Raw genomic sequence first — 26637 nt, 5'->3', positions numbered from 1 at the left:
ATTCATGTCGTTATTGTTTAATTTGGCGTTATTTACGATTTTGGTGAAACGCAAAATCCCTATCTCCTGATAACAGGCGGAAGTTTTAAAGGTAAACGTGTTCATTAAAATGGACCTATGTTTTAGAATGTTTCTGTTTTTGTGGATGCATATTCATCATATTCAAAGTAAGTATTTGAAGACATCGGTTGTTCTTAACTGAAAAATAATAATAATATTTCTCAGTTTAATAATTTCCTTTTTTAAGGTAACGACTTGCATCAAGAGATGTTTGTATCTAATACGACCATGAACTGGACCGCGGCTGCACAGTACTGCATGAAAAGAAACTCCACTCTTGTGTCTTCTCCCATACAAACCACACAGACAGACCAAGGCAAGGGGTACTGGACAAGAAAGCAACGGAGATTGTCTCCTTGGATTCATGTCATCGGTACGGTTCTTATCTAAATAATACCTTGAGCTGGTATACAGTCAGATGGTACAGAACAACAAATTTACACCTTAAGCATGTTCTGATACTTCATTACTACATGCAGAAAAAGTCTAGCTGTTTAAAGAGTTTAATTTACATGATTTGAAAAGCTTACTTATTAATTCAATGGAATGTGTAAAGATTTATATTTTTCTGTTTTTTAACCCTTTATGATTAAGGGTGCTTTAAAGAGACTCAGATAGACCTGTCACAGACAGTGAAAAAGACCTTGACCTCTCCGTCAGTGGTCACGTGTCAGCAAACATGTTCCATGGCATATTACTTTTTCTTTGGACTTCAGGTATTTCATGACATTTCTGCATATAATGAATACATTCCTTTACTATATAATGCGTTAAGCAGTGTATTTTATATGAGCTGTTTGTGCTAGAGTTTAACCTTATATATTACGTCAGAAACTGTTAAAACATTATGTGAATTAAAAAACCTGACGAGGAAGGGAAAAGGGAATGCTCAGCAGACCTTGATGTGAATAATTTTCTTTTGATAAAAGAATGTATTGATGATACAAGTACATTTTACATTATTTTCTTGAACAAAATTATAGTTCGCACTTCTGTTTTGTCTCAATTCATCTCTTTTGATCTTTTTTCGCCAAATCTGTCGAAATTTATGCTGAAAGCCATACTGAAATGTTTACAATCGATGCGCATACGCTGTTGAACAAAAAGGCTGATTTTTTCAAAGTTCATACTTTTAAATTTACAAAAAAAAAATCATTTAATTTATGGGAAAATTATCAAGGCAGTTTAGCAAACATCAGCTGTAAAAATTTACCAAAACATTTACTAATAAAAAGTAAAAAAAATTTACTATTATTTTTACTCTTTAAGAACACCAGCTGTGTCTGTCTAAGTGACCAATTTTCCGTCACAGAAGCCATTGATCCACGTTTATGCAATACATCCTGCAGTACATCCGAGGTCCTTAACGACTGTGGCGGCCCCGGGACATACAGTGTTTATAAAGCAGGTTAAATACTTTCACTTTTATTTCAATCTGCGTTCAGGCCTTCAGTCACATTTTTCCACAGTTTGCTAATGTCTTCATTAGATCATATTGATTGAAACAAGTTGCAAAAAATGATACATTGTTACGCTTTTTTTTAAAAGGAGATTTAGTATTTCTTGACGAGCATGACCTAAATGCAACATACATGGCTCTGAAATGTTCACCAAGGGAATTTGTATATCGGCAATCCTCCACTTTGACTGTCAACTGCCAATGTAGACGCCCAGGCACAGGTACAACTTGTCATTTAATTTGTTGTTCACTTGAGCGATGTGGCTCCCGAGCCTTTTGTTTTGTCATAACGGGACTTTTTCGGCGGTGTCAAAATTATTCCAAATTACTCGTTCCTAACTTTTAATAACAGCCTAAACACATTTGTTTTATTTCTTTTTCAAATTTTGTTTCAAAAGCAAGAACACGTTCAGAATTAGTACAATATGGGTGGAAATTTGTATTTATGATGCTTTCAATGTATGTTTTAAGACAACTAATGACTCATCTATTCAATTGTTACAATACAGACTACTTCATAGAATTCTTCCTGTAAATTACTATTTGAAAAAAATCAATGAAATAGCTTCTGATTGCTGTTCCTTTTGTGAACGTGAAGTTGAGACAATCCAACATGTTTTAGTAAGTTGTGAAAAAATATCAACAATTTGGAGCAACCAAAGCATGTTATTAATATCTTATTTGGTGAACTCCAATTGTCGAAAGACAATAAAGTCGTATACTTTATAATGTTGTATACAAAACAATATTTGTTTTGCTGTTTTAAAAAAGATATACTGCCTAGTCTATCAGGGCTGTTATTTTATTTATATCACAAATACAAATTTGAAAAATATATTTCATGTCAGAAATTTCAAATGCAAAAGTTTACCAACAACTGGCTTGTATGGAAACATATATTTGATACAATTCAGTGATTTTTCGGTTTTTGTTTTATCTTTTTTTATTATTTATATTAATTGTTTTTCATTATTAAACAATCAATCACTGCCAAATCTGGGTGAATGTGAGCATGAATGTGTGAGTGGATGAATCAAAACTGGCTTTGAATTATATTATCAAAATGTTGTATGCATATGAAAAAAGTAATTCATAAAAAAAACATTTAAATTCTTGGTAGAAAGGAAACTTTTACATTTTCGGATTGTGTATAATAAATGTACATTTCCCTTTTCACATCAATTTTCCATCTGGTTTTTCTGTCGATGACTAGTACTCTGTTTATCTAAAATATTTATGGTGATTTTCTTTTTAATTGATGTTGTACAGATAAAAAAGTATTACCAAACTAAGTACCAATATTGAAACAAATACAAAATGAATTAAAGTTAATCAAACTGTTTTGTCAAAATGTTAACCACATACTTATTGGAGGTGTTGTTTCATCATATTCTATGACTCATGTTAAATGGTTTGAGATCACCGTAAATGAATGCTTTATCACTGAAACAACTGTAACTTTTGTCACTAGCAGCCTCAAATAACGACAAAATTCAAGCCCTAAAGCTTGCAAACTGAAGATTTATATATGGTTTTTGATAAGCTTTGAATCCATTTTGACAATTTAAATGGAAAATGGGTTTCACTTGAATAAATTGGCTAAAATTATGGTTCCACGTTCAATGTTAATGTATTGACAAAATGGTGAAATGCAATGCTAAAAATTGTTTGATATAAATTGTAGAACTTAATGACACTAATTACTCAAACTGGAGTTGGATTACCTGTTACAAGAATTGTAAAAATGAGGGGCTATATTTACATGGTGATTACGACGTGATGGATCCAGTCAGTTCCTGTAATGGAATTCCTACTGGAAGTCTTGACACTTGGGTTGGAATAGTCAGACAAAATTTTACTTCATCTTCGTTAGGTACGTATTTATAAATAAAATCTATTGCTAACTCAATCTAATTAAAATTAGACTTGTAAATCCGCTCCTCTACGATACGCTATACAAGTGTAGTGATCGTACGTGAGCGGATCTAAGACCTAATTTTAATTTTATTGTAGCTAACATGTATGGTTCTGTCACTTAATGTATTTTTGTTGTATGCAGAAAACAAATTTGATGTAAATTTACCTCTTGTTTCAGATTTATCATACTCTCTACAACTGCAATGTGAAACCTGTCATCAGAGCTCCTGTTCATTAACTTCCTGTTCTGACCATAACAATGCAGTTTGTGAACAGGTATCTTAAAATAATTAATGTGTTAGCACCAAACGCGTCTTTGGTATATCATTAAGTATGATAATTGTTAACAAAAACGATTATTTTGTACAAGAGAAAAATTCAATTAAAATGAAACTTTTTTTTAAATTCAGAACGTGTCGGAAACAACAACAAAATCCACGATCAGTAGCTCATTGGCGCCACTCAATCAAACGTCGACAAGTACCATATTGGCGCCAACCAGTCAAACATCAACAAGTAGCTCATTGGCGCCAACCAGTCAAACATCGACAAGTAGCTCATTGGCACCAACTACTCAAGCATCGACAAGAAGCTCATTGGCGCCGACCACTCAAGCGTCGACAAGTAGCTCATTGGCGCCAACAAGTCAAACATCAAATCAAGCATCGTCGGTCTCATCCAATTCGTTTTTAAAAAATAATAACAAGGATAACCAAAGTAACTATCTCGTCAATTCTACTACACATATCTAATAACTAAATCGTTTTTCTGCACTGTTTGTACTAAATCATAAGAAGAGGCTTGCTAGAGTTTAAATATAAGTTTTTCAATGTTTGATAACTTATGTTTTACGTGTATTATCATATTATCATAAACAAAGGGTTATATTATAAATCATTCAGTACATCTCAAAACATGGACACCATCTTTTTTAGTAGAACTTAGAGAAATCTTATTGGCTGTGTGTGGAACCATTGCCGCTCTATTAGCCGTTATTGGGCTGTTCCTACTTTATACAAGGTAGGAGGATGCTTGTCAGGTGTAATATAAAGTCAAGGTACTTCGTTTTATTTTTAACAAGGATAAAAAAGTTGACAAGAAGTAATTTCATCTGTGGAAGTTATGCTTAGGTGGGTTAGATAACAATTCATTGATGCACTCATAAAATACTTTAAACGTTTCCCCCGGTAAGCCCTTATATACTAGTAAATTTTATGTTGGACAAAATTTGTTGATGAACTTTAATTCATTATGTTGTTCGAATTTTTCACAGAAGACGAAAAAGAAACTCATTAAAAAGAGGTCAAAATTACTTCCGTAGACAGTCAGATGGGGTGTCTTCTAATGAAGAGCAAATAAACAAAACCAATGGATACAGTAATTTTGAGCTTAGTCCGGTGAAAAGAGGACACAAGAACTTAAGTCAGGACAACGTCAGTTATGACTGTCTTAATGAGGCAAATGAGAAGAAACACGAAGTTCACCTTAACATATACGCCAATTCTGTCCCGTCTTATTCAGAGCAGAATTCTCGTGAAGATTTGTCGTACGATCATTTATGGCAGACGCCTACTGGCGGTCAAGCAGACGATACCTACGACCACGCTGATGACGCAAACAGCCATAAGGCGTCCGATACCACAGAGGATACCTATACCCACGCTGGCAGCGTCACAAATCATGGATTCGCCACCACTGCAGACGATTACTATAGTCACACAGATTGCGCCACAAACAATCGAAGCTCTGCCACGGCAGACGATACTTATGATCACGCAGGTGGCGCCACTAACCATGGATTTGCCACCACAGCAGACGATACCTACAGTCATACAGTTCTAGATGGCGTCAGTTACCTAGCAACAACAGATGATACATACAGTATTCCTGTGCTAGATTGAATGAATTTTCATAAAATTTAAACTAACGTGAATATTTATTGTAATGAAATAACCTAGTCATGTATTTACAAAATATAATTGCTTTTTTTTTTTGCTCTTTGTTTAAACGAGACATGATATTTTCAAAATAACCTAACTCAAAACAAACATTTAACATGTTTTCAAAAAATGATTTAACGTCAAGGCATTGTAAACAATTAAATTGAACAAAAAATGATTTGAAATTGATTCACAAATTGTTACCTTGACACTTTACAAAAAACAATATAAAAACAGGCTTAACCTTCATATTGTTTGTATGCATCTTTTAATGTAGTATCTTTTAAAACTGGAGTCTTGCTTTTGCTTTTAGTACAGCAGAATTAACAAATATATAGATTCAAATAATAAACATGATACTGTAACATCCTTTTGAACACACTGTCTGATGGAAGCCTTCATGAACCATTAAGTCAAAGATTCTTCCCGGTGAAATGTTCGGAGCCTCATCGTGTTGGAGAACGACGACACACAGTCTGTACTGCTGTCAAACGGAGCGCTTCCTCTTCTACGACAACGGTTATACCGAGATATCTCCGAAAACAGGAAGTAAAATATAGGATGAAATGCGTGGTTCACAAAAAACAACATCTGCGCGACATTGGAGAGGTAGAATGGTTCGACTCCGTCAATAAAGACGTAGACACAGAACGCCACCACCACAATCAGGCAGACGACAGTCGTCACGCAGATCCCCACCATCATCGTGTGCATCATCCGCTCCTGTCGGTGATGCATGGTGATGTACGTGTGCATTTTCCGGATTTTCATGACGTGCAATGTTAAGAAAGGAATCAACGTAATGGCTAGAAAATAAAACACACAGCCGACCTCGATAATCAGTGACGTTCTTTCCGTCATGCCTTCCCCGATGTAACCGACACTCATGGCTGCCTTGATTCCGTAGACGGCCCCAATGAAAGCACTGCTGGTCCAGCAGAGAACGGAGTAGCGGACTACTTTGTTTGACGTCACAATAGAGTAACTTTTCAGAGGGCACGCTATGATGTAATATCGTAAGGCTTTCAGCATCACAAGATGGAAATATGACGAATTCAAGGAAGTAAATGCAAATATGGCGACAAAGGCGTCAAAGACGTTAGCATTTAAGTCTATACAATGAAAGATGAGGGCATAGAGGTACTTAGCCCGGAACTTGACAAACCTGAACACCACAGCGACGGCGTCCGACACCGCGAGGCACAGGATGGCCGTGTAGGTGGGGGTGTGTAGAAGTCGGTGGGTCCGGATCTGAATCACTGTCAGTATGTTTCCCGCCAAACTGACTAACGCTAACAGTATCCCCACAGCTGTCGCCGAATCAAACGCCGTTCGCCAGTCATGTGAAAATGGAATCTTTCTGCACGTGACGTTTTCACGTGTCACTATGCTACCGTTAAATGTCGCAGTTAAATTTTCCAGCATTGTGAAATCACCTGAATGTACCACTTCCTTCCTGGGGAGGCATTAATCTGCGGAAGCCAACAGGTATCGTAACATACTCTTGAATCGCAGTAGTCTAATTCCACCGGAACACAAAGGTACATTCTGTATGTACTTTTCGGTATCAATTATTGGGAGTTGCTCCCTAAAGTAGCCGGGCTGACAGCTTACAAGTTATGTTGTGTCGGGGGCCTGCCTCCGTGTGCCCCTGCGTGAAAAGATAACCTGTTTGGTCGTGTGAGTGATGACTAGTGATTGCATGAATTCCGTGGAGAATCAATGGAAAGTTATACCAGAACTTTACTGATGTTAAAAACACGCTATGAAACGACTCGCGAATTAACCCATAATCTTTTGTCCATCCTGAAGGCTGTATGAAAAGTCGATGTTATTTCAATTCAATAGATGTCTGAGTATCTGGCTTATAGCTGAGCTATGACCTTTCAAATAAAGAGTTTATCTCTGCCTAGAAAATGCGCATTATGAGTTATCAAAATCACTTATTCTATAATGAGGACATATATGTTGGTGTTTTGATGCGAACATGGCCACTACTGTATAGTGTTGATTATCTAGAAAATAATTATAAGATGTAGAATTTTGTTTCTTCATTTTTGAAATAATAGTTTGTCCTATGCATGTTTTTTAATAAATAAGCGAAATGAAAAATGAATGGCTTTGCCCCCTCTGCCCACGCGCATGGATATACGGTCATTGCGGACAAGGTTTGGGCTCTCCTGAATCTGTATGTTCTTATTTTGATCTATCTATATATCTTTATGCCAGCTATAAGGAATCCCTGTGGTGGATAAAAGAGAATTCCATAGCTGCATTTCATGTTAATTTCTTGTTATAGAAGTAACAGATACTCTGACAAGAAATCATATCACACGTTTACTGATTCTTTGGTGAAGCAAACTACGGAATATCAATCTAACATGCAAGTGATCTCAATTCCTTGTTTAATTGATGGGGTTTTTTTTATATTAGATTGATGAAGATAAAATAATTAAAATGTTTTTTTAAAGTGACACGCAGTATAAAAGGGAAAGCCTACTAGAAGTTCTTGAAATTGAATTTGCATTTTATGCAGGTTGTCATGACAATTTGTTTAAAACATATTTATTTAATTTTTTTTTTTTTACATTTTTAGACGAATTTACGTAAATGTTATTGATTTTTCGTGTTATTTTCCATTTCTTTTTTTGCTAATTATTTAACATGTAATAAATCACTAGATATCGGATGATTTCAGAATGTTTGGACAAAGCTGTGCTCTATCTGATGCTGTAAGCTTGTCCTGAGATATATCAGGCATTAATTAATGCACCGTGGAACACTAGCATGGTACAACATATGTCCTGAACGGTGAATTAGTGTGAACATGCTCACATAGATCGATCATAGATATCAGAGCTGATAGATTGGATTGGATTTTGTTTGTGGGATAAAGGAAAACTAAACGGCAGCATTATAGGAGCTAGAAAATACCGTGCACTTTCGTGTTTTCAAAAACTTTTTTTTTTTATATTTAATATTTTGTACATTTTTTTTTAAAAATAAATCGGTGAATTATCTATAACTTTATTTGGGGAAAAACTGTATTGATTTTTGAAACAATTTTTACACAATGGAACAATTCTGTTAAATAGATAAGTAGAAAAAAGTCAGCGTATAAAACAATTTGTACAAAACTTACATTTACTTACTCTTCACACTTAAATGATTGACTTTAATCGTCTTGAGTTTTCACTGATAAGTAAACATTTTTTGATGACGTCATTCTGGGATAGCGGCTTGGTCATCTTCTTACTCACTTCTGACAGCATGAAGTACAGAATAGGGTGGAGGGCGTGATTCAGCGCCAGACAAATCTGTGAGAGCTGACCCTGAATGAACAGCTCTTCGGGGGCCGGGGCCTGGGTGGCATCCCCGAGCGCTTTGTTGACCTGCAAGCCCGCTATGGGGACTATGCAGGCCACGGTGGTGGTAGAAATCACTGCCATCATTGTGTGCATGCGCACTTCTTGTCGCTTGTTGACCACGAGCGCCTTCCGAAGCTTACGGATTTTTAAAATGTGAATTGTTAGTAGAGGAACTATGGTAATGGAGAACAGGTACACTACAAACGCAATCTCTATGACGTCAGATTCGTGATTTTTGACGTGGCTGATGGTTAATACTTTGAGACCATAGCCGATGCTAGCGATCACGGACAGGCCCCAACAGACAATGGAGTATTGTACCACCCTTCTACAGTCTAAACCCACATATGTCTTAAAAGGACGAGAAATCAGCTTATACCGAACCACAGACACCATGATCAGGTGGAAATAGGATGAATTCAGCGTAAAAAACGAGAGAATGGAGAGAGTGTCATCCATGATGAATTGTCCTTTATTTACACAACCATTGATAATTATGTAGATGGCATGCGATCGGAACTTGAGAAACCTGAAAATGGCCGCTATCAGGTCACAGAGGGCTAAACACGCAATGCCCGTATATGTGGGGGTGTGGAGCGAAGAGTTTCTCGCAATGAAGATAATTGCCACAGAGTTTCCGACACAGCTAAACGCTACTAGCGCTATCCCTATGCATGTGAACAGTTCATGAGTATGACTCCATTCTATTAGATCAGAATCACAGAATGTCATTTCTGATCCATTTCCTCGAGTAGAATTTTCACCGAATCCAAGATGTAGAAATTTGTTCGGCATTGTCAAATTGAAGTTCATTTTCCCAAGCTTCTTGCATGCGAATTGGAAAACTTGGACGCCCGAGTTTGAATGTAATTGTCATTTCATATTTTCTCCCAACTAAACTGCCCTATGAAGTGTAGACATGCGAGTGTGTTGACAGCAAATTGCCGTATTATTCTGGGAGGATATCGTGCTTTGATTGAGCAGTAGAAATCATTTACGTTGTTACAGTAATTATGCGACATCTGCCGCACACTTGAGCTTCAGTCCACCAATTAATACGACAAATAAAATTTACGTCGAATTTAACAGTAAGATGAACAACAAAATAAGTCCACTTTGTTTGTACACTGTTGTGGTTGTTGTTTTCTCTGGTTTTGTACGCTATAAAACACCTGTTGTAAGGCGCCCCCTGGTGATTAGACATCAAACACTGTCCGCCACAGGTGTATGTTCAAATCCTTCTCAGAGGGAAATTACTGGTTAGAGCGTATTAATTATCAACGCTGAATTCTTTTCTTATGCATGCATAAATTGTACATGTATTTATACTCTCCTCTTAACTGATACAATCATTTTAGCAAAAATTATATAATTATCATGTATCAATTAAAAATTATTCACAGCTATGTATTAATTTTGTACAATCCTGATTGAAGTAAAAAATAAGATTCCCTAAAATTGGACACTGTATTTTACGAATTCGTGATTTGGCGTTTGTGCCATTTTATTCGCCCATGTTCTTTGAGAAGAAAAATACATTGCATGATGAATGTTAAATACATATGTTTACCCGAAAGCTTTGACTTTCTTTTTTTATAAACAGCATTGATGATATAAACAACCGAGGCGTATGGTATTCAGATATAGCCCTTTCTCGCACATTCCATTCACCTCTTTGACCCATTAAATGAGCATTAAATAAGCAGCTGCTGCACTAACTATCAACGTGTAATTCTAAACGACACCATCTCGACGCATGCGTAGAGGCATCGATGTGTGACTAATTCAGTAATGCAATATAAACGAGTCTTACTAAAACCCCGCCAGTATACTAGTATTATTTTAACCAAACCATCTTAGATGAATCGAAGTATACAAAAATAATTTCTCGAACTTCGCTCCTAAGTACAGCGTCGTACATTCAAACAAAATAATTACTGAAAAGTAATACTAGTAACCTCACATAAATAAAACATAAATAAATATTACTCGATAAATTAATAAATAGATATTACTTGTTCATATACAAAACGAGTCTTAAGGAATTTAAACCAAAATACCCCCTCACCATTTCAACTTTCAATAATCATTTTTTTATTGCAACGTCATTGCAATGAACGAAATTTAATGACAGGTACTTATCGATTGAAGAATCTTATTTTTGAAACGCCATTTCGTATCCATGGTAACTCTCTTAAAATTTTCATTCCCGAGGGGTTTTTGGTGGAATGAATTTTTATGGTTGATTTATGAAAAGTTACATTTTTTTCTTAAACAAACACGTCCTCGCTTGCTGTACTAGTTATGATTGCTGAAATTTGGTCTTACAGTTATTCTTAAACTGCAGTCAATCAAATTTTATCCTCTATCCACGAAAACGAAATAATATAATAACACCTTTAAAAAGATTGCATGTTTTTCTTTAGTAACAATGAATTATGGAAAATGGAATGCTAGGCGTGGCTAGGGAATTTGATATTAACGGCCTCCATCAACAGTATGTTGTAATAGATGTAATAGATATTTGCATTCTACCGAGATGGCAATATCTACTGTGTCATTTCTAGTACAAGGTTTTCATTATCACTCTGTCTAAGAAAGGGTGTTGATTTTCAGAGAAACGGATATCACAAATCTACTTAAGTTTTTTATTTACCCTGTATTTCTTCAGCAGCACTCCGCTCAAGATGAAAACAACATTGTTTATAACCAAATATTCACAATGAATAGTAGAGCTATGTCCTCAAATTCAGTGGACGCATGGAGCAGGTCTGTTGAACATGTTTAGAACTGTCCATCTCTTTGCCCGTCTGAGCTAACTTTGTCAACATCTTTCGACATATATGATATGTAGACTTCAAATTCGACAACCGAAGGATCCGAAACAAGGGTCAAATGTCACTGACATTACTACGTCATGATGTCACTGAAATAGGTAGACCAAGCGTCAAACTGGTCCGTTGAGCTTCTCAATGTCAGGACCAAAGCGTTTACCAAACATACCTTGTTTTGAGAAATGTGGCGATCTTATTTTGTATCATTGTTAAACACATGATCAGCGGGAATAGCTGAACTTTATCCAGAGAGTCCTTGAAAATGTCCCCGAACATCAACACACATGGTTGATCTTTATTCAGCAGTTATCTGAATATCATCAAAGTTGTTGCAATCTCGTCGGTATGTTACCCGACCATATTCATAAGTGGTTGAACTCTATCCAGGGAGCCTCGCCAGTGTACTTGTCCATCACATTTATAATGGCTATTACATTACTTTTATCCAGGAAACATTTTACTTGACGACCAGGCTTGTTTTGTACTGACTGGAACCACACATAGGAATCGCCGACTCACGATGGACATCACTGTGTGTGGTATGGTGATGACGAAGGTTCTGCCTCTTCTTTTGGACCACGTGGATCCAAAAATATAACACAGGGTGCATCATATGTCCCAGGAAAAAGGTCAGTTGAGCGACTGTCATAAACGTTTCTACTTGGTCTTCAGTTAAAGGGTCCACCTCTGGGAATAGCAGGGTGGCAAGGATTATTGTGGGTAACAGACTGACGACCGTGATTACCGAGATAGAGACTGTCATTAGATTCATCTTTTTCACCTGTTCAGTCAAGGTAGAAGGTATGGATTTCTTTTTAGCGATGTGCAAGACTAACAGAGGCGGAAGGGTTATAAGAAACAAATAGAAAACGCTGACAAGGTCTATGTATCCAAATCGTTTGATGAACCATTCGTTTTCTAGGTAGAATTGGACACAGCAATACACGTAGGCGGAACTGATGACGAACGTTACAATCCAGGCTAACCCGGAATACCTCAGTACTTTACCACTGGTTAAGTAGCGGTGCGCGAACATTGGGTGAACAACGATGATGTATCTAATGACCGAGAAAAGTACAAGATGGCAAAATGAACTGTGGATTGAGATAAAGGAAGGGATACTTGCTATCGCTCCAAACTTGTCATAGAGGGTGTGCTTGCCCGAAAGGCAGGTCCGAGTGTCGTAATACAGTACACATATCCTACAGGTTAGTGCTCGGGCCAACCGGAAGATGACGGCCAGTGAGTCGGAGACGGCCAGACAGGAAATGGCGGCGTAGGTGGGGATCCGGAACTTGTCTCTGACCCGGATAGACAGCACGGCCAGGACGTTCCCCAGCAGGGCTACCCCGGCGATCAGCGGACACAGGATCAGGCGGGCCAGCTCGTCAGTACAGTGAAGATCATCCGTGGAGTTGCTCGAACCGTTAAACATCATCCACAAAGTGGAACTGCAAAAGATTATACCTTTATACATAAATGCCATGGTCTCTTAGTTGGTACGAGCTATTTTAGTATACTTGGCTAACAAAATATATATATATTTTATATTCAGATTAGATTAAACAAAATAAACTAATTGGTTTTGCTAAAACTAACTCTTTGATATTCAAACAAAATATCCAGAGATCCTTTGATGAGAGCAGGCTTGGGGCGAATTACATTATAAAGTTATATAATATTTATATTACTATTACTTTATAAATTTGATAATACTTTCTTGAAGTAATGCATTTCATTGTAAAGTAATGCATTGCCATTACCATTACTTTGTAAAAGTCAATAAGTTTTAAAAAAGTAATTTAAAAGCTGAATAAAGGTTTTCGCAAATATTTCATAATTATATAAAACACGCTGAAACATATTTACAGGTTCATGTTCACTGTCACATTCAAATTTAATGACTTATACAAGATTGCGCTTGCACTTTATAATCATCAAAGTTTCAAAGGTATTAAGAGAGACAGACAGACAGAGAGTAAAATTATTTTCAAATGGGTTATAATACTAGAAGGACGTTTTAAGTTTCCAGAGATCATGGTTGGAAAATGCATTCTTTTTGCTTTTAAGGGTATATGTCTGTTCTCTATTCTAATGGAACACAGCCAAGAGAAGGGTGGGGATTGGGGTGTTTAGCACCTCTTAAAACAATAGATTGTTTTGATACTTAGATTATCCTTTGGGCATTGTGTGTTGTTGACACATTCTTCACAGTAAAGAATTCATTAAATGCACAACTAATTGGAGTAAATTTTTCAAATGATATACAATTCCTAATAACAACACTCTTAAAATGTTATATACTATGTTTATATAGCTAGTTATATTTACGATTAAAGAATGGATTTTTTATTTTATTTTTTTCATACAACTAAAAAATTTATATCTCAAGAATTATTTTTCTTCTTTAAAACAATTTTAAAACAAATAGAATTTCAGGTTATAAATTCATCACAATTTTATGAAAATGAACTTGCATAAAAAAGCTTAGTAAAGCAAAGTAATGCCATATAATTCATTACCATTACTTTTTATGCTAAATTTGTGGCATTACACATTACTAGCATTACTTTGAAAACATGTAATGCATTGCAATGCATTACCATTACATTTAGCATTACCCCAAGCCTGGATGAGAGCAAAGTCACACTATATAACCCAACAAACGCCAAGCTGTATCGATTGCGTTGTAAAATTTCAACAACATTATTTTAAGTATTAAATGTCATGTCACAAAGACTTTTATAATTACACTAGCGTCGTTGCATGGAAGCACCAAGATGGACAAAAAATATAGCAATTACTTTTGGACAACATGTCACAAAAGTTTATAAGACCCGGATGTCTTATTATTGTTATTGTTATGTTATTGTCCGACAGTTTTAGCCAGCACTGATGATCTCTGATTGGACAGGTCATGATTCACAGCCCTCTGAGTGTACCCTGTCTCCCCCTGACGGCAAGTACCTGTCAAACTTTCGATTAAATCTGTGATGAGATCATCGCCCTGGTTAGAGATGCTTCCTTCCCATTACAGCACAAACCATTGACGCTTTCAGACAAACAAATAATAAACAGGATCAACAGTAGGTCTGTTAAGATGTGACAAGCATTTATTTATGGTTACAATCGGTTACAATCTAAATATTTTTTTTACTAATTAAACACTTTTAGCTCACCTGAAATAAGGTTCAGGTGAGCTTTTTCTGATCACCTGTCTGTTTGTCCGTCCATCTGTCTGTCTCTCTATAAACTTTTCACATTTCTGACTTCTCTGAAACCACTGGACCAAATTTAACCAAACTTGGTACAAAGCTTTTTTATGAAAAATAGATTCTAAATTGTAAAGTAAAGGACACGACTCTTTTTAAAGGAGAAATAACTGCAAAACGGTGAAAATTTAAAAATCTTTTTCTCTAGAACCACTGCACCAGAAATGCTAATGTCTACAACAAAGTTTACATATATAGTGATATTCTAAATTGTTAAAATCGTGACCACCAGACTTAAACTGGGGTCCCACGAGGGGTTCAAAGTTTAATATAAGAATATTAAGGGAAAATATTTTTAAAATCTTCCTCTCAAGAACTACAGATTTGCAATTTGCGATATTACCAGGCGAGCATCCTCCTCATATAATGTAGTTTCTAAATTCTATAAGTCCTGACTTCCGGACTATAAAACTGGGGCCCCAAAAGTGGTTCAAAGTTTAATATAGAAACATAAAATGAAAATGTTTACAATTCTTCTTCTCACGAACTATAAAGCTACAATTTGTAAGATTACTAGGCAAGCATCATCATTTAATGTAGATTCTGATTTGTTAAAATCGCACCCCTTTTCTAAAAATGGGGCCCCAAGAGGGTAAAATATCAACATAGAAATATATTGGATAAAAAGTTTTAAAAATCTTCGTCTCAAAAACTAAAATGCTTCAATTTTTAAGATTACTATAAAAGCATCCTCATATAATGCAGATTCTAAATTTTTATAATCGTGCCCCCCCCCACCCCCACCCCGACTCAAAATGGTGTCCTAAGACGGGTTCAAAGTTTAACATAGAAATATAAAGGGAAATGTTTAAAAATCTTCTTTTCAAAATTTACAATGCAACAATTTGTGATATTACTATGCAAGTATCCTCATATGTAGATGTTAAATTGATAAAAAAGTAACCTCCGGACTAAATCTGGGGCCTCAAGAGGGGTTTAAAATTTAATATAGAAACATGAAGGAAACTGTTTAAAAATCTTCTTCTCAAGAACTGCAAGCTACATTTTGTGAGATAACAAGGCAAGCATCCTCATAAAATGTAGATTTTAAATTGTTATATATTGGTGACCCCTACACTACTAATATTGGGGCCCCAAGAGAGTTTCAAAGTTTAATATAGGAATATATAGGGATAATGTTTAAAAATCTTCCTCTCAAGAACTACAATGCTACAATTTTTGAGATTACTATGCGATCATAGTCAAATAATTTAGATTCTAAATTGTTGAATTTGTTAACCCCGGACTAATATTTAGAAGCCGCAAGATGAGGTTCAAAGTTTTACACAGAAATATATAGCGAAAATGTTTTAAAATCTTTTTTTTTTCAAGAGTTACAATGCTACAATTTGTATGCAAGCATTCTTAGACAAGGTAGATTCTAAATTGTTTAAATTGTTATCCAAGACTTATACTGGGGTCCCAAACGGGGTCAATGTTTAACTTTGAATTATATTGGGAACGATGAGCGATGTGGCCCATGGGCCTCTGGTTGAATTTGCATTTCAAAACAAATTTGACTAGATTTTGTAATTTTATAATGCAGAACAGTTATCTAAGATGTATCGTTTACGGATTGATAGAAAAATATAAAGCACGCTTTATCACTATTTCAGTTATCACGGCAATTGTACATACACCTGTTTAGATATATCGCCGACGATATTGCCCAACTACATACAAATCTATCATGACATCCCCATTAACTATGCATTGCTACGAGGCATTGTACCAGAGTGACGCAACAGTTTATCTTGGCCTCTATAAGTCGCCTTATTAAAGCTTATTTACAGCACCATGAATACACGTCGAGCGTTCGAAATATATTCTTGGTCATCTTTGTTGAAATAATTTTGATACGAGATAACGATGTTTAAATATAGAAGATGAAGAATAATTCCTTTTTATTTGAAGTGGTATCGTAAATTAAGTACCGGTGTACAACTTCAGTGATTTTATACTTTTCTCACTAAACATGTAAGCACTAGCTCAGTTTTAGCGATTATTTGAGAAACTGCCAAACAACTAAATTTATCACTCGGCAGAACAAATGCTTTACAATCTTTCGTGTTCAATCCCTAATTGCAATTAACTGTCCCAACAAACTGTCCTACCTCTCTCTCGTTATTAACTGTCCCTCGCCACACCTCTCCTCGTCTCAGCTGGGCTTCAGATTCCGTTAGATGGAGCTGTAGCAACAGCTTGCCGTTCCGGTAATTCTGCCTCCCACCCTGTCACGTTAAATATGTGTTCTGCGTCTCACGGAAATAACGGCTAAGCCAAGATTATAGAGAGACACGACAAACGCTGTCTGACGAAGCAATTATATACAAAAACATAGCTCAAAAGTAATCTAGGCAACGCGTCTGAAATTAGTACGTAAGGGAATTGAATAATCTATTAAGTATTGTTGATTTTATTCATTTTATCCGCGCCATGTTAAGACAGTTGGAACATATCATTGTACGGTAGCCTATCTGTCTGACCCTCTGCTTTGTTAGTCGAACACAAAAATACGTTTTCGATCGGTTAGAACACTTCTGGAAAATGATTGTTTATGTACTAAAGCTGAAGAATAAATCCTTGGACCTATTTAGGATTAGTGATGGTCAATTGTAATATAGAATAGTTTTATTCACCAGACCTCTTTTGATTACATGGTTTTTTAACCTAAAATTGGTGATAGTTTCACATTTTAGATGTGCACTTGATGCAAATGAGACCTTAAAGCTAGGTAATTGAAAATTCATTCCTAAATTTTCTGACACTTCAAATATATCCCATAACTGGTAGATCAGCATCATGATAGAAAAAGGAGGCAGTGTTTCAGTTCCTTCTAGTACAGAAATTAGAGTGACACATATATCAAAATAGGAAAGAAAAATTGTGTGCAAATTATTAATAGGCAACATATACTAGGTTTTATTATAAATCACTAATTCATTATTTTATAATTATTATTCATTTTTGGAGCTAATGATTAATTTAGCTTTATAAAACAGCATACAATATCATATAAAAACAAGCAATCTGAGAGTATTGCATAAGCAATACACGTCCCCTGCAGGTATCACAACACTATTTTTTCGAAGGTTCACGTCAAAACATGGCTGAGTGAAAATAATTCCCGAATTCCCCTTCGTTTTTAGGAGTTTTCCGCCAACGACAGGGACTGTACTTTTTTATGAGATAGAAAACAACATGTAAAATGCCTGATTTTCCCACCCTTGTAAAAATACGAGGACACTTGAATTTTTGATGCCAGTTGTTTAGGCAGGGGTGTGAAAGGGCTCGGACATGATTTTCAAGCACATGTGTAACTTTGATGTAAACAAACTCTCGTGCCTATGTGGATGGCTGTGTGTTTTTTGCTACTAAATTGGTTAGGAACAATTGTTTTAAAAGTTGTAAAGAGGAATTTACCCAGAAGTTTGTTTTAAACTTGCTACCCGTATCTAAAGTTGCGTAATTTTGGTAAGAATATATAGTAAAAATTAATAGTGTTGTGCAACCTGAATACCGGTTTGTGGAAGCACTGGTATGCAGAATATCGAACCCGAACATTAAAAAATTGAAAATAAAAAATGAATTTTCTCGAAAATATGTCAACCAGATGCTACAAAAGTGTAAACTTGATCTGTAGTTTGACATTATTTTTGAAGCTGTTCAGCAAATTTCATATTATTCCTCAAACGCATAAAGAAAAAAAGTGTGGAAAACTGAAGTGGGACAGACGGACGGACGGACGCAGAGGAAAGCTATAGTCCCCTCCGGTGAAAACTGGTAGGGACTAATAAAATATAAGACTTTAGTTATGAGGAATCATTATTTGAATATTATAGAGGGGGCATGATTAAATCCAGTAAAGCCCGAAGGACTTTATGAAGAGCCTGTAAAAGATTTGATGATGCCCCGATCACAATAATCAACTAACTTGATGAATGTGTTGAACTATATGCTACACGTTCAATTCTGGTAGTGTTATATAACAAAGACACTGGAAAATGTAAATTTTCTCATACAACCTCCGTTTATTTGTACTTTGTAAACGATTTTTTGTAATTTTGATAAGTATACAAGGCCCTTAATCTAAATTTAAATGTGTTTATATTAACTTACTAAAGCTCAATCTTACAATATCTTATCAGGAACTTTGTATCAAGCTAGTTTTCGTACACATTATATATTTTCTTTTTGGATTAAAGAATTGATTTTGGACGAAATCAAGAGATTGTAAAACAAGTGTTGATTTCAAATCTTGTAGTGCACCAAAACTGGAGGATGGGGTTTACAGTTAAAAACGATTGGTTACATTTCTTTTTTATCCATTTTCTAATTATAAATTCTTTTCCATTCAGATTTATTTTTCATTTTTCTCGTTAGGGTCAAGATTAGTGCTGGTAGTAGGGGTGGGGGGGGGGGGGGGGGGGGGTGGTCTGTGTATCCAAGACTTGACACTGCTACCCTTCATACTAGAATTATGATAATTGGAGACAGATATTCACTTCTCAGTTTATTAAAAGAAAAAGTAGCATTATAAGTTTTCCATAATAAGATTAAGATAATACTGCCACGGAAAACATTATGAAAGAGTTATCGAACGTTAAACATTAATTGGCTCAGATGTACATTCTATTGATAGATAAACGTAACAAAAACTATATATTTAAGTGTCATCTTGTTTATCAGCACTCCGTGTACAAATCAATTACTCATATGATATCACCAGGGTTTTTTCTAAGAATAATCAACAATTTAGGGGAAATCAAAACTCGTATACTATTATACCAAAAAGGGTAATACACAAAAAAGTATGCTTTTAATTTGATATAGTAAGTGTAGTGCATACGTTGATAACAGATATAAAGTAACCAAATTACTCTCAATGATAATAAAAAGTGTGGCACACAAACATGTAGAATTTTATAAATGTTTACCACAAACGGTACGTAATTATATGAAAATGTAGTGCATTCTTTGATTTCATATCATAAGTGTATTATATGTGGAATTGTGCATATCGAATTGTGATGTATTACATGAGGTAATAACAAATTATTATACATGTAAGTTATGTACATGTATAAGGTGATAATATTTCATATGTATTTCAATTATAAATTGTTTTTACAAACGTATTAAAGTGCATTAAAATGTACAATGGTTATGGAATTGAATTCATGTATTACGTTAAGTAATGATGCATAACAAATGTACAATGATTGTTAAAGTAAATGCACAGGTGTAATATTCGAGAAACATTACAGTTACTATCAGATCTCTCCAATCTAGGATCGCCTCACTCAGTGTCAGATGTTAGTTCGGCTGGGTGAACAGAGAGTGTACAACAAACATACTTCCTCACTTACTTACTGACTGCCCGTGACACATTTGGCGTATAGGGCAGTAGCGAGGATTCTCCACGCTTGTTCGTCACTGGCTATCTTTTGCAGTGTGTCCCAGCTTCTCCTTTGTTTGCTTCCACTGTCCGCCGCCAAGTGACTTTGGGTCTTCCTCTCTTCCGTTTTCCCTCCGATGTCCAGAAGTAAGCTGTCACTATGATGCTGTCCGAGTCCCTTCTAAGTACATGGCCAATTTCAACGTCTTCTGAAGATGATTGTGGCACTGGCGTCGGAAGCAAATTGAAAGTGGGGGGGGGGGGGGGGGGGCTAGACTAATCCTCAGAAATATTGAGAAAAAAGTAATTCCCAAAATCATGGAAATCCTAATCCGGGGGGGGGGGGGGGGGGGGTATTCCTATACTTCCAAAAGAAAAAAAAACTTACTTACCCAATTTTTTTTCTCCAAAATCATGAAATTCCTAATCCGTGGGAGGGGGGGGGCTAGTATGCTTCTGAATCCAACTTCGCAATCTTTCAAGGTAAATTATTTAGGTACATTAATCTTTCCTGCGAAAAAAAGTGAGGGGGCTGAACCCTCTATCATGCTAGATATACCTTGGCAAAAAAAAGTGGGGGGGGGGGGCTAAGCCCCCCCCCCCCCCCCCCCCCCGGTTCCGACGCCTATGTGTGGCCAAGTCCTCTTGCTGACACAACAAACATAGTACATTCTTATATAACGGCAGGATCAGTAGATGTCAAAAGCACTAACCACACACCTAATTTCACAGAGTCTAAATTAGTGGTACAAATGACGTGGATTTTAACATTCATTAATATCTCATCAGATGCCATGTAGTCTTATTATTTTTCTGTCAGTAATTTGTCTTGGATGCATGCATCATTAATGAAAATATGTTTATTCTGTGTGCGCTGAAAGTTTCCAAGAATAATAACTGTTACCGGTATATAAACAGTGAATTGTAATTATTGTCAATATGGACACAGCTGGTGGTTATAAGATACAGGAGTTAAATATTATATTTACTATACAGAACTCTGACTACACTATACAGAACTCTGACTACACTATACAGAACTCTGACTACACTATACAGAACTCTGACTATACTCTGACTATACTATACAGAACTCTCACTATACTATACAGAACTCTGACTACACTATACAGAACTCTGACTACACTATACAGAACTCTCACTATACTCTGACTATACTATACAGAACTCTGACTATACTATACAGAACTCTCACTATACCATACAGAACTCTCACTATACTATACAGAACTCTGACTACACTATACGGAACTCTGACTACACTATACAGAACTCTGACTACACTATACAAAACTCTGACTACACTATACAGAACTCTGACTATACTCTGACTATACTCTGACTATACTATACAGAACTCTGACTACACTATACAAAACTCTGACTATACTATACAGAACTCTGACTACAATCTGACTATACTATACAGAACTCTGACTACACTATACAGAACTCTGACTACACTATACAGAACTCTGACTACACTATACAGAACTCTGACTATACTATACAGAACTCTCACTATACTATACAGAACTCTGACTACACTATACAGAACTCTGACTATACTATACAGAACTCTGACTATACTATACAGAACTCTGACTATAATATACAGAACTCTGACTACACTATACAGAACTCTGACTATACTATACAGAACTCTCACTATACTATACAGAACTCTGACTATAATATACAGAACTCTGACTACACTATACAGAACTCTGACTATACTATACAGAACTCTCACTATACTATACAGAACTCTGACTACACTATCCAGAACTCTGACTACACTATACAGAACTCTGACTACACTATACAGAACTCTGACTATAATATACAGAACTCTGACTACACTATACAAAACTCTGACTATACTATACAGAACTCTGACTACACTCTGACTTTACTATACAGAACTCTGACTACACTATACAGAACTCTGACTACACTATACAGAACTCTGACTACACTATACAGAACCGCTGATTAATATATAAAAGAGTCTGTGTTCTCTAAACAAAAACATGACAACGCTATTCTAAACAAGAGTCTGACACTATATCATAAGTTTGAATGTCTCACTCAAAACTATTAAAAGAATTTATTACATGCATTTCATTAAAAAGTCTTACTTCATTAATTAATTATTTATTAATTTATTATAGGTCTGACCACTCTATTAAAAATTCTTACTTCTCTTTACAAAATTAAAGCTACTCTACAAAAGAGTTCATTACCCAAAACTCTGACTACTACATTCAAAAGTTTGACTAGTTTATTCAAAAGTCTGACTGATCTATTAAAAAGTTAAACTACTTTATTCAAAAGGCTGACTACTTATTTCAAAAGTCTGATTATAATGTATGCCAAAATATACTTCTCTATGCAAAAGTCTACAAAAGACGACTTTATTCAAAACTCTGATTACTATTTTCAAAAGTTTGACTACTTTATTCAAAAGTCTGACTGATCTATTCAAAAGTGAAACTACTTAATTCAAAAGTCCGACTACTACATTTAAAAGTCCGACTACTACATTCAAAATTCTGACTATAATGTATGCAGAAATATACTATTCTATATAAAAGACGACTTTATTCAAAAGTCCGATCACTCTATTCAAAAGTCTGACTACCTAATTCAATAGTCTGACTAATCTATTTAAAAGTTTCACTACTATATTCAAAAGTCTGACCACTCTATTCAAAAGTTTGAATACCCTGTTCAGAAGTCTGTCTATGTCTACTCTGTACAAAATGCTGACTACGCTATTGAAAAAGTCTGGATTCTTTATGTAAAGGTCTTCCTATTCTCTCATACATGTATACATGTTGTCGGACTACTTTATTTCAACAAATTTACGAAATTCAGTCTACAGTGTATTGAATTTTGACTATCACTACAAAATGCTTTGTTTCTTTTTTCAAAGTATTTTCAAAATAGTGTTTCTCTCGGAAATTGAACGATGGTTTGCCCTTGGTGCTTGTTATTTCTTAATATCAACTTGCACTTTACAATCGTCGATCGATTATTAAAAGTGTTTTCTGTGTGTTGTTTTTTACCTTTTCAAATTATTTCTACATACGCGATTGGTTTTTTTTTTTTTAATGAAGACATGTTGAATTCTGATCACGTCATCCGGGACGTAAACACCATTACACCGTCACGTACCGCTGTCGGCTGGCCTTGATCGGTGTTTACATCTGTTCTTTTCTGTACGTCATTTTGTCACATCGGACCAGATCGACCAGGATACGAGGTGCCAGGTCACCCTCCAACCCAAGGTGGGGAGATCCGGTGTGTTCTAGTCGACTCAAAGCACCGAAAACTTGAAAGTAAATTTAAATTTGAAAAAGTCTGACAATGCATTAGAGAGATGGCTGGAAAGGTTCTGTGTGGTGGCGACGACTAGGTACGGGAGAGCGCGCGACACCTCGGCAACCAGTCAAAATGGTCCGGGATTTCCCTAATGGATCGCTATAGATTTTATTTCTTCTGAAAATAAAACTACAAATGAATCAGCAACTTTTTATCGAAACAAATCTCCAACAAATTTGAATGCGTTTGATGAAATATTGCTTTTTGGATCCGATGGATAATGGATGACGTTGTTACATGAAACTTGCACCATGTGTTTATATTCTTGCACTACAGATCACGTACCAATATAGATTGACTTCAGAAACTAAAAAGCAAATCAATTTAATTCAAGTCGACTTTAGACAGACGCTTCTTTTTTCATACGATCGATGTATATGTTCAAGATTTACATCTATATATAACAGCCTTTCCCTGGGTCTGTAAGATGGAGATCATCAAAATATCGGGGGAAGTCAAGTGAATACTATGTCTTCACGACCTAGACTCGAAAGAAAAGAGAAATATCGCATGGGCTCTACACACGATATTAAATCGTTTAAAAATATGTCATATCTTTTTTTTTAATTGATTTGGACCATCAGTTATAGGGTTACTTTGATTACTGAGATACACGCAGGTTTTGGGGTGCTTGTTCTTCAGGTTATCGGGAATGCCCTTGTTTTGCCAAAAGATAGGGAAGGTGTCGAATTCTAGCGACAGATTTACTACACCGACTCATTTATTCCTCTTTGTGACGAGGTCATTGTATTGTAACGTGTCGAGGGGTCCGTACCTAGTCAATTCTAGGGTCTGGGGGTTGAATATAAAAAAAATATCGAACAATAATAATTTTCCTCTCTAAAATGATTAGTGATTACAATTGGCCTACAAATATTTACAAAATGGCCTTCCCTTAGGGTAAAATCACAAATGAATCTGGTCGGCCGGGATTGTAACTTTATTAATACCACGAGGTAAACACTATTATATGCCTTATTCAGGCGGTAGTGAATACCCGCGGCACGCCCTAGCTGGATAACCTACTGAAGAGGTAAACCCTTAGTAGAGGCAGTCACTGTGTTAATGCCTTATGCAGGACGGACAGTATACAACCTCTTACTAAAGGCGTACCCCTTCCCTAATACTACTAGTAGAGTATCAGCGACGACTAACTAGGCTTACCTCCAAGAGGACAGCCTCTATAATAACCAACTAGTGGCAAACACGGTTGGTCCTATTAACTATGAAAATGTGGTAAGCCTCTCTCTCAAGGCAACCCACCTACCAAAACCGTACCTTAGTCTCGCAATTTCTCTCTCTCTTCTCTATGAAGACTGCTAGGGAAAAGAACGCTGCAGCTGCGATGCGCTCGTTTATATACCCTCTGTGGGTCACGTGACAATCTCCGCTGGTTGCTAGGCGACAATACAAACACAGCTATCATGTGCCGTACGCATGATTCAACATTACATAACATAAAATCGTTACAGTATCGTGTGTGTCTCAACATCTCTGTGATTCCCGATCGAAATTTAATCCGCTGTCGCTTCAAATTGAATTTGTTAAAGCCAATAATCCTATCAAACAAAGTCACAGAGAAATTTGGCTTTGTCACTAGTCAGTATTATTACCGGGAACAAATATTAATATGTATTGGTTTCAGAGTGCGAGGATTAACTTTATCTACAATAAGATTGTTCTAGAACATCATTGAATAACAAGCGTTTAATTTTTGACTTTTTTTTTTATTTATTGTTAATCTTTTAAATTACTGTTCCTTTCAAATGGGCTAGATCATTAAAACTCAATCATATAACTTATGTTTGTCTGTCGGTATGAATGAGGTGGTGGGTTTTTAAATGTAGGTAAATATCAATTAACTTACAGTTTTTATATGACAAAAGTTAAGATTATTATTGAATATCAAATTATCCCTTGTCTTGTACATACAAAAAATATCAGTAATATATCACTCTGTAAACTGGTAAGTCTATATATAGATTATTTTATAACACCTCTACTTGACTTTGTATTGGGAGAGGGTTTACATAGGCTTTGCCTGTTGCCCAATCCATTTGATTACTCAATAAAATGTTTAAATTGAGACTCTATTAGTCGCAAAAGTCTAAAAACAATATATCTTAAACAATGCTGCGATGAGATCAGTATTCCAAAATTGGTTCGAAGTACCATATCCCCTCCCCCCACCACCACCACATACTAACATTCAGCAACAGCCTACAACATCTGCACGTACTTCCTGCATATATTTATTTAAAATAAAGTCAAAACAGGAATATCATATTTCTCGAAACACAGAATAATAAGACTGTGACGTATGCAGTAAGATAGAACTTGTTTATGTAATCGGGTGGATAACACATCAATAGACAGTCACAGATAGCTGGTAAACGACTATATATAGGGACCACTGGGTTATGTCAACGACTGGGAATCGAATTTCCAAACATCACTATTGATCACGTTGCATCATTTACAATATTTAAACAAATGTAATATAACGACGAGTAATCCTATCTGGGATTGTGACGTCACGTCCTCCTACCCTGGAGCTCTCAGTAGCCGGGCTCACTAGGTTCTATGAAAATATTTAGAACGATTTATTGGTTCCAAAGAATTGACTTACTGGTCGAAGGTGTTGTAACAAGTTTCATTAAATATTGAATTGATATATGAATTGTCTTAGAGTCATATTATTAATTGCAGTGTAGTCCAGAATTAAGCGGACTTTGTCTAGTACTCTTCAAGAGAATGGTCTATGTCCGAGATGTTACGAAGAGGTTACATAACAAATTACATTGTTTTCAATTCATGATTTGTTCACCCATTCCGACATTACATAAAACTGCAATCCCTGTGTCTCCCAACTCGTTCCCAAGGACATGGGTGAGGAAGTCGGGACCCAGGTCGTCAATCAATGTCCCATGATTCCTTTATATAACTGATTCTGCCTGCAGACAATGCAAGCTTTGTGATAA

General features: G+C 35.9%; 5 protein-coding genes across 6 annotated transcripts; 3 read left to right on the top strand and 2 right to left on the bottom strand.

Moving 5' to 3' along the window:
* The first annotated feature begins 81 nt into the window (after positions 1-81).
* On the top strand, positions 82-2054 carry LOC136269949 (uncharacterized). Its single transcript, XM_066065879.1, has 6 exons — positions 82-167; positions 248-433; positions 655-776; positions 1330-1468; positions 1609-1740; positions 2029-2054. The coding sequence occupies exons 1-6, from the start codon at positions 110-112 to the stop codon at positions 2052-2054; spliced, it is 663 nt and encodes a 220-aa protein (XP_065921951.1). The 5' UTR covers positions 82-109.
* Positions 2055-3228: 1174 nt separating this feature from the next.
* Positions 3229-5399, top strand: LOC105330176 (uncharacterized). Its single transcript, XM_066066455.1, has 5 exons — positions 3229-3392; positions 3615-3712; positions 3847-4153; positions 4372-4456; positions 4710-5399. Exons 1-5 carry the CDS (start codon positions 3299-3301, stop codon positions 5335-5337), a joined length of 1212 nt encoding a protein of 403 aa, XP_065922527.1. The 5' UTR covers positions 3229-3298; the 3' UTR covers positions 5338-5399.
* A 385-nt stretch (positions 5400-5784) lies between these two features.
* On the bottom strand, positions 5785-6801 carry LOC105330175 (melanocyte-stimulating hormone receptor). The gene has a single exon (XM_011431770.2). It carries the CDS (start codon positions 6799-6801, stop codon positions 5785-5787), a length of 1017 nt encoding a protein of 338 aa, XP_011430072.2.
* Positions 6802-8403: 1602 nt separating this feature from the next.
* Positions 8404-17139, bottom strand: LOC105330171 (uracil nucleotide/cysteinyl leukotriene receptor). Of its 2 annotated transcripts, none has more exons than XM_011431767.4 (2): positions 16965-17138; positions 8404-13029 (listed from the first exon to the last, which is right to left on the bottom strand). In XM_011431767.4, exon 2 carries the CDS (start codon positions 9555-9557, stop codon positions 8538-8540), a length of 1020 nt encoding a protein of 339 aa, XP_011430069.4. In that variant the 5' UTR covers positions 9558-13029; positions 16965-17138; the 3' UTR covers positions 8404-8537. The 2 variants fall into 2 exon arrangements, with proteins under 2 accessions (XP_011430069.4, XP_065922525.1); XM_066066453.1 differs by having other exon boundaries at positions 11149-13029; positions 16965-17139.
* Positions 17140-20698: 3559 nt separating this feature from the next.
* LOC117684517 (dynein heavy chain-like) lies at positions 20699-22268 on the top strand. Its single transcript, XM_066065877.1, has 2 exons — positions 20699-20731; positions 21699-22268. Exons 1-2 carry the CDS (start codon positions 20699-20701, stop codon positions 22266-22268), a joined length of 603 nt encoding a protein of 200 aa, XP_065921949.1.
* Positions 22269-26637: the final 4369 nt, after the last annotated feature.

This window comes from Magallana gigas, chromosome 7 (assembly GCF_963853765.1).
Source record: "Magallana gigas chromosome 7, xbMagGiga1.1, whole genome shotgun sequence".
Lineage (NCBI taxonomy): Eukaryota > Metazoa > Mollusca > Bivalvia > Ostreida > Ostreidae > Magallana > Magallana gigas.
Note: the sequence above shows the minus strand (reverse complement) of the source record. Positions and strands in the feature narration are given on the sequence as shown.

Bases quoted from the DNA above. Each gene is read 5' to 3' on its own strand.
- LOC105330175 (XM_011431770.2), bottom strand. From the start codon at position 6,801: ATGCTGGAAAATTTAACTGCGACATTTAACGGTAGCATAGTGACACGT.
- LOC105330176 (XM_066066455.1), top strand. From the start codon at position 3,299: ATGGATCCAGTCAGTTCCTGTAATGGAATTCCTACTGGAAGTCTTGAC. The intron at 3,713-3,846 runs GTATCTTAAAAT...TTTTAAATTCAG, and splicing joins ACAATGCAGTTTGTGAACAG to AACGTGTCGGAAACAACAAC. The intron at 4,154-4,371 runs GTAACTATCTCG...CATCTTTTTTAG, and splicing joins TAATAACAAGGATAACCAAA to TAGAACTTAGAGAAATCTTA.
- LOC105330171 (XM_011431767.4), bottom strand. From the start codon at position 9,557: ATGAACTTCAATTTGACAATGCCGAACAAATTTCTACATCTTGGATTC.
- LOC136269949 (XM_066065879.1), top strand. From the start codon at position 110: ATGGACCTATGTTTTAGAATGTTTCTGTTTTTGTGGATGCATATTCAT. The intron at 434-654 runs GTACGGTTCTTA...TTTATGATTAAG, and splicing joins TCCTTGGATTCATGTCATCG to GGTGCTTTAAAGAGACTCAG. The intron at 1,469-1,608 runs GTTAAATACTTT...TTTTTTTAAAAG, and splicing joins ATACAGTGTTTATAAAGCAG to GAGATTTAGTATTTCTTGAC.
- LOC117684517 (XM_066065877.1), top strand. From the start codon at position 20,699: ATGCTTCTGAATCCAACTTCGCAATCTTTCAAG. The intron at 20,732-21,698 runs GTAAATTATTTA...TATACTATACAG, and splicing joins CAACTTCGCAATCTTTCAAG to AACTCTGACTACACTATACA.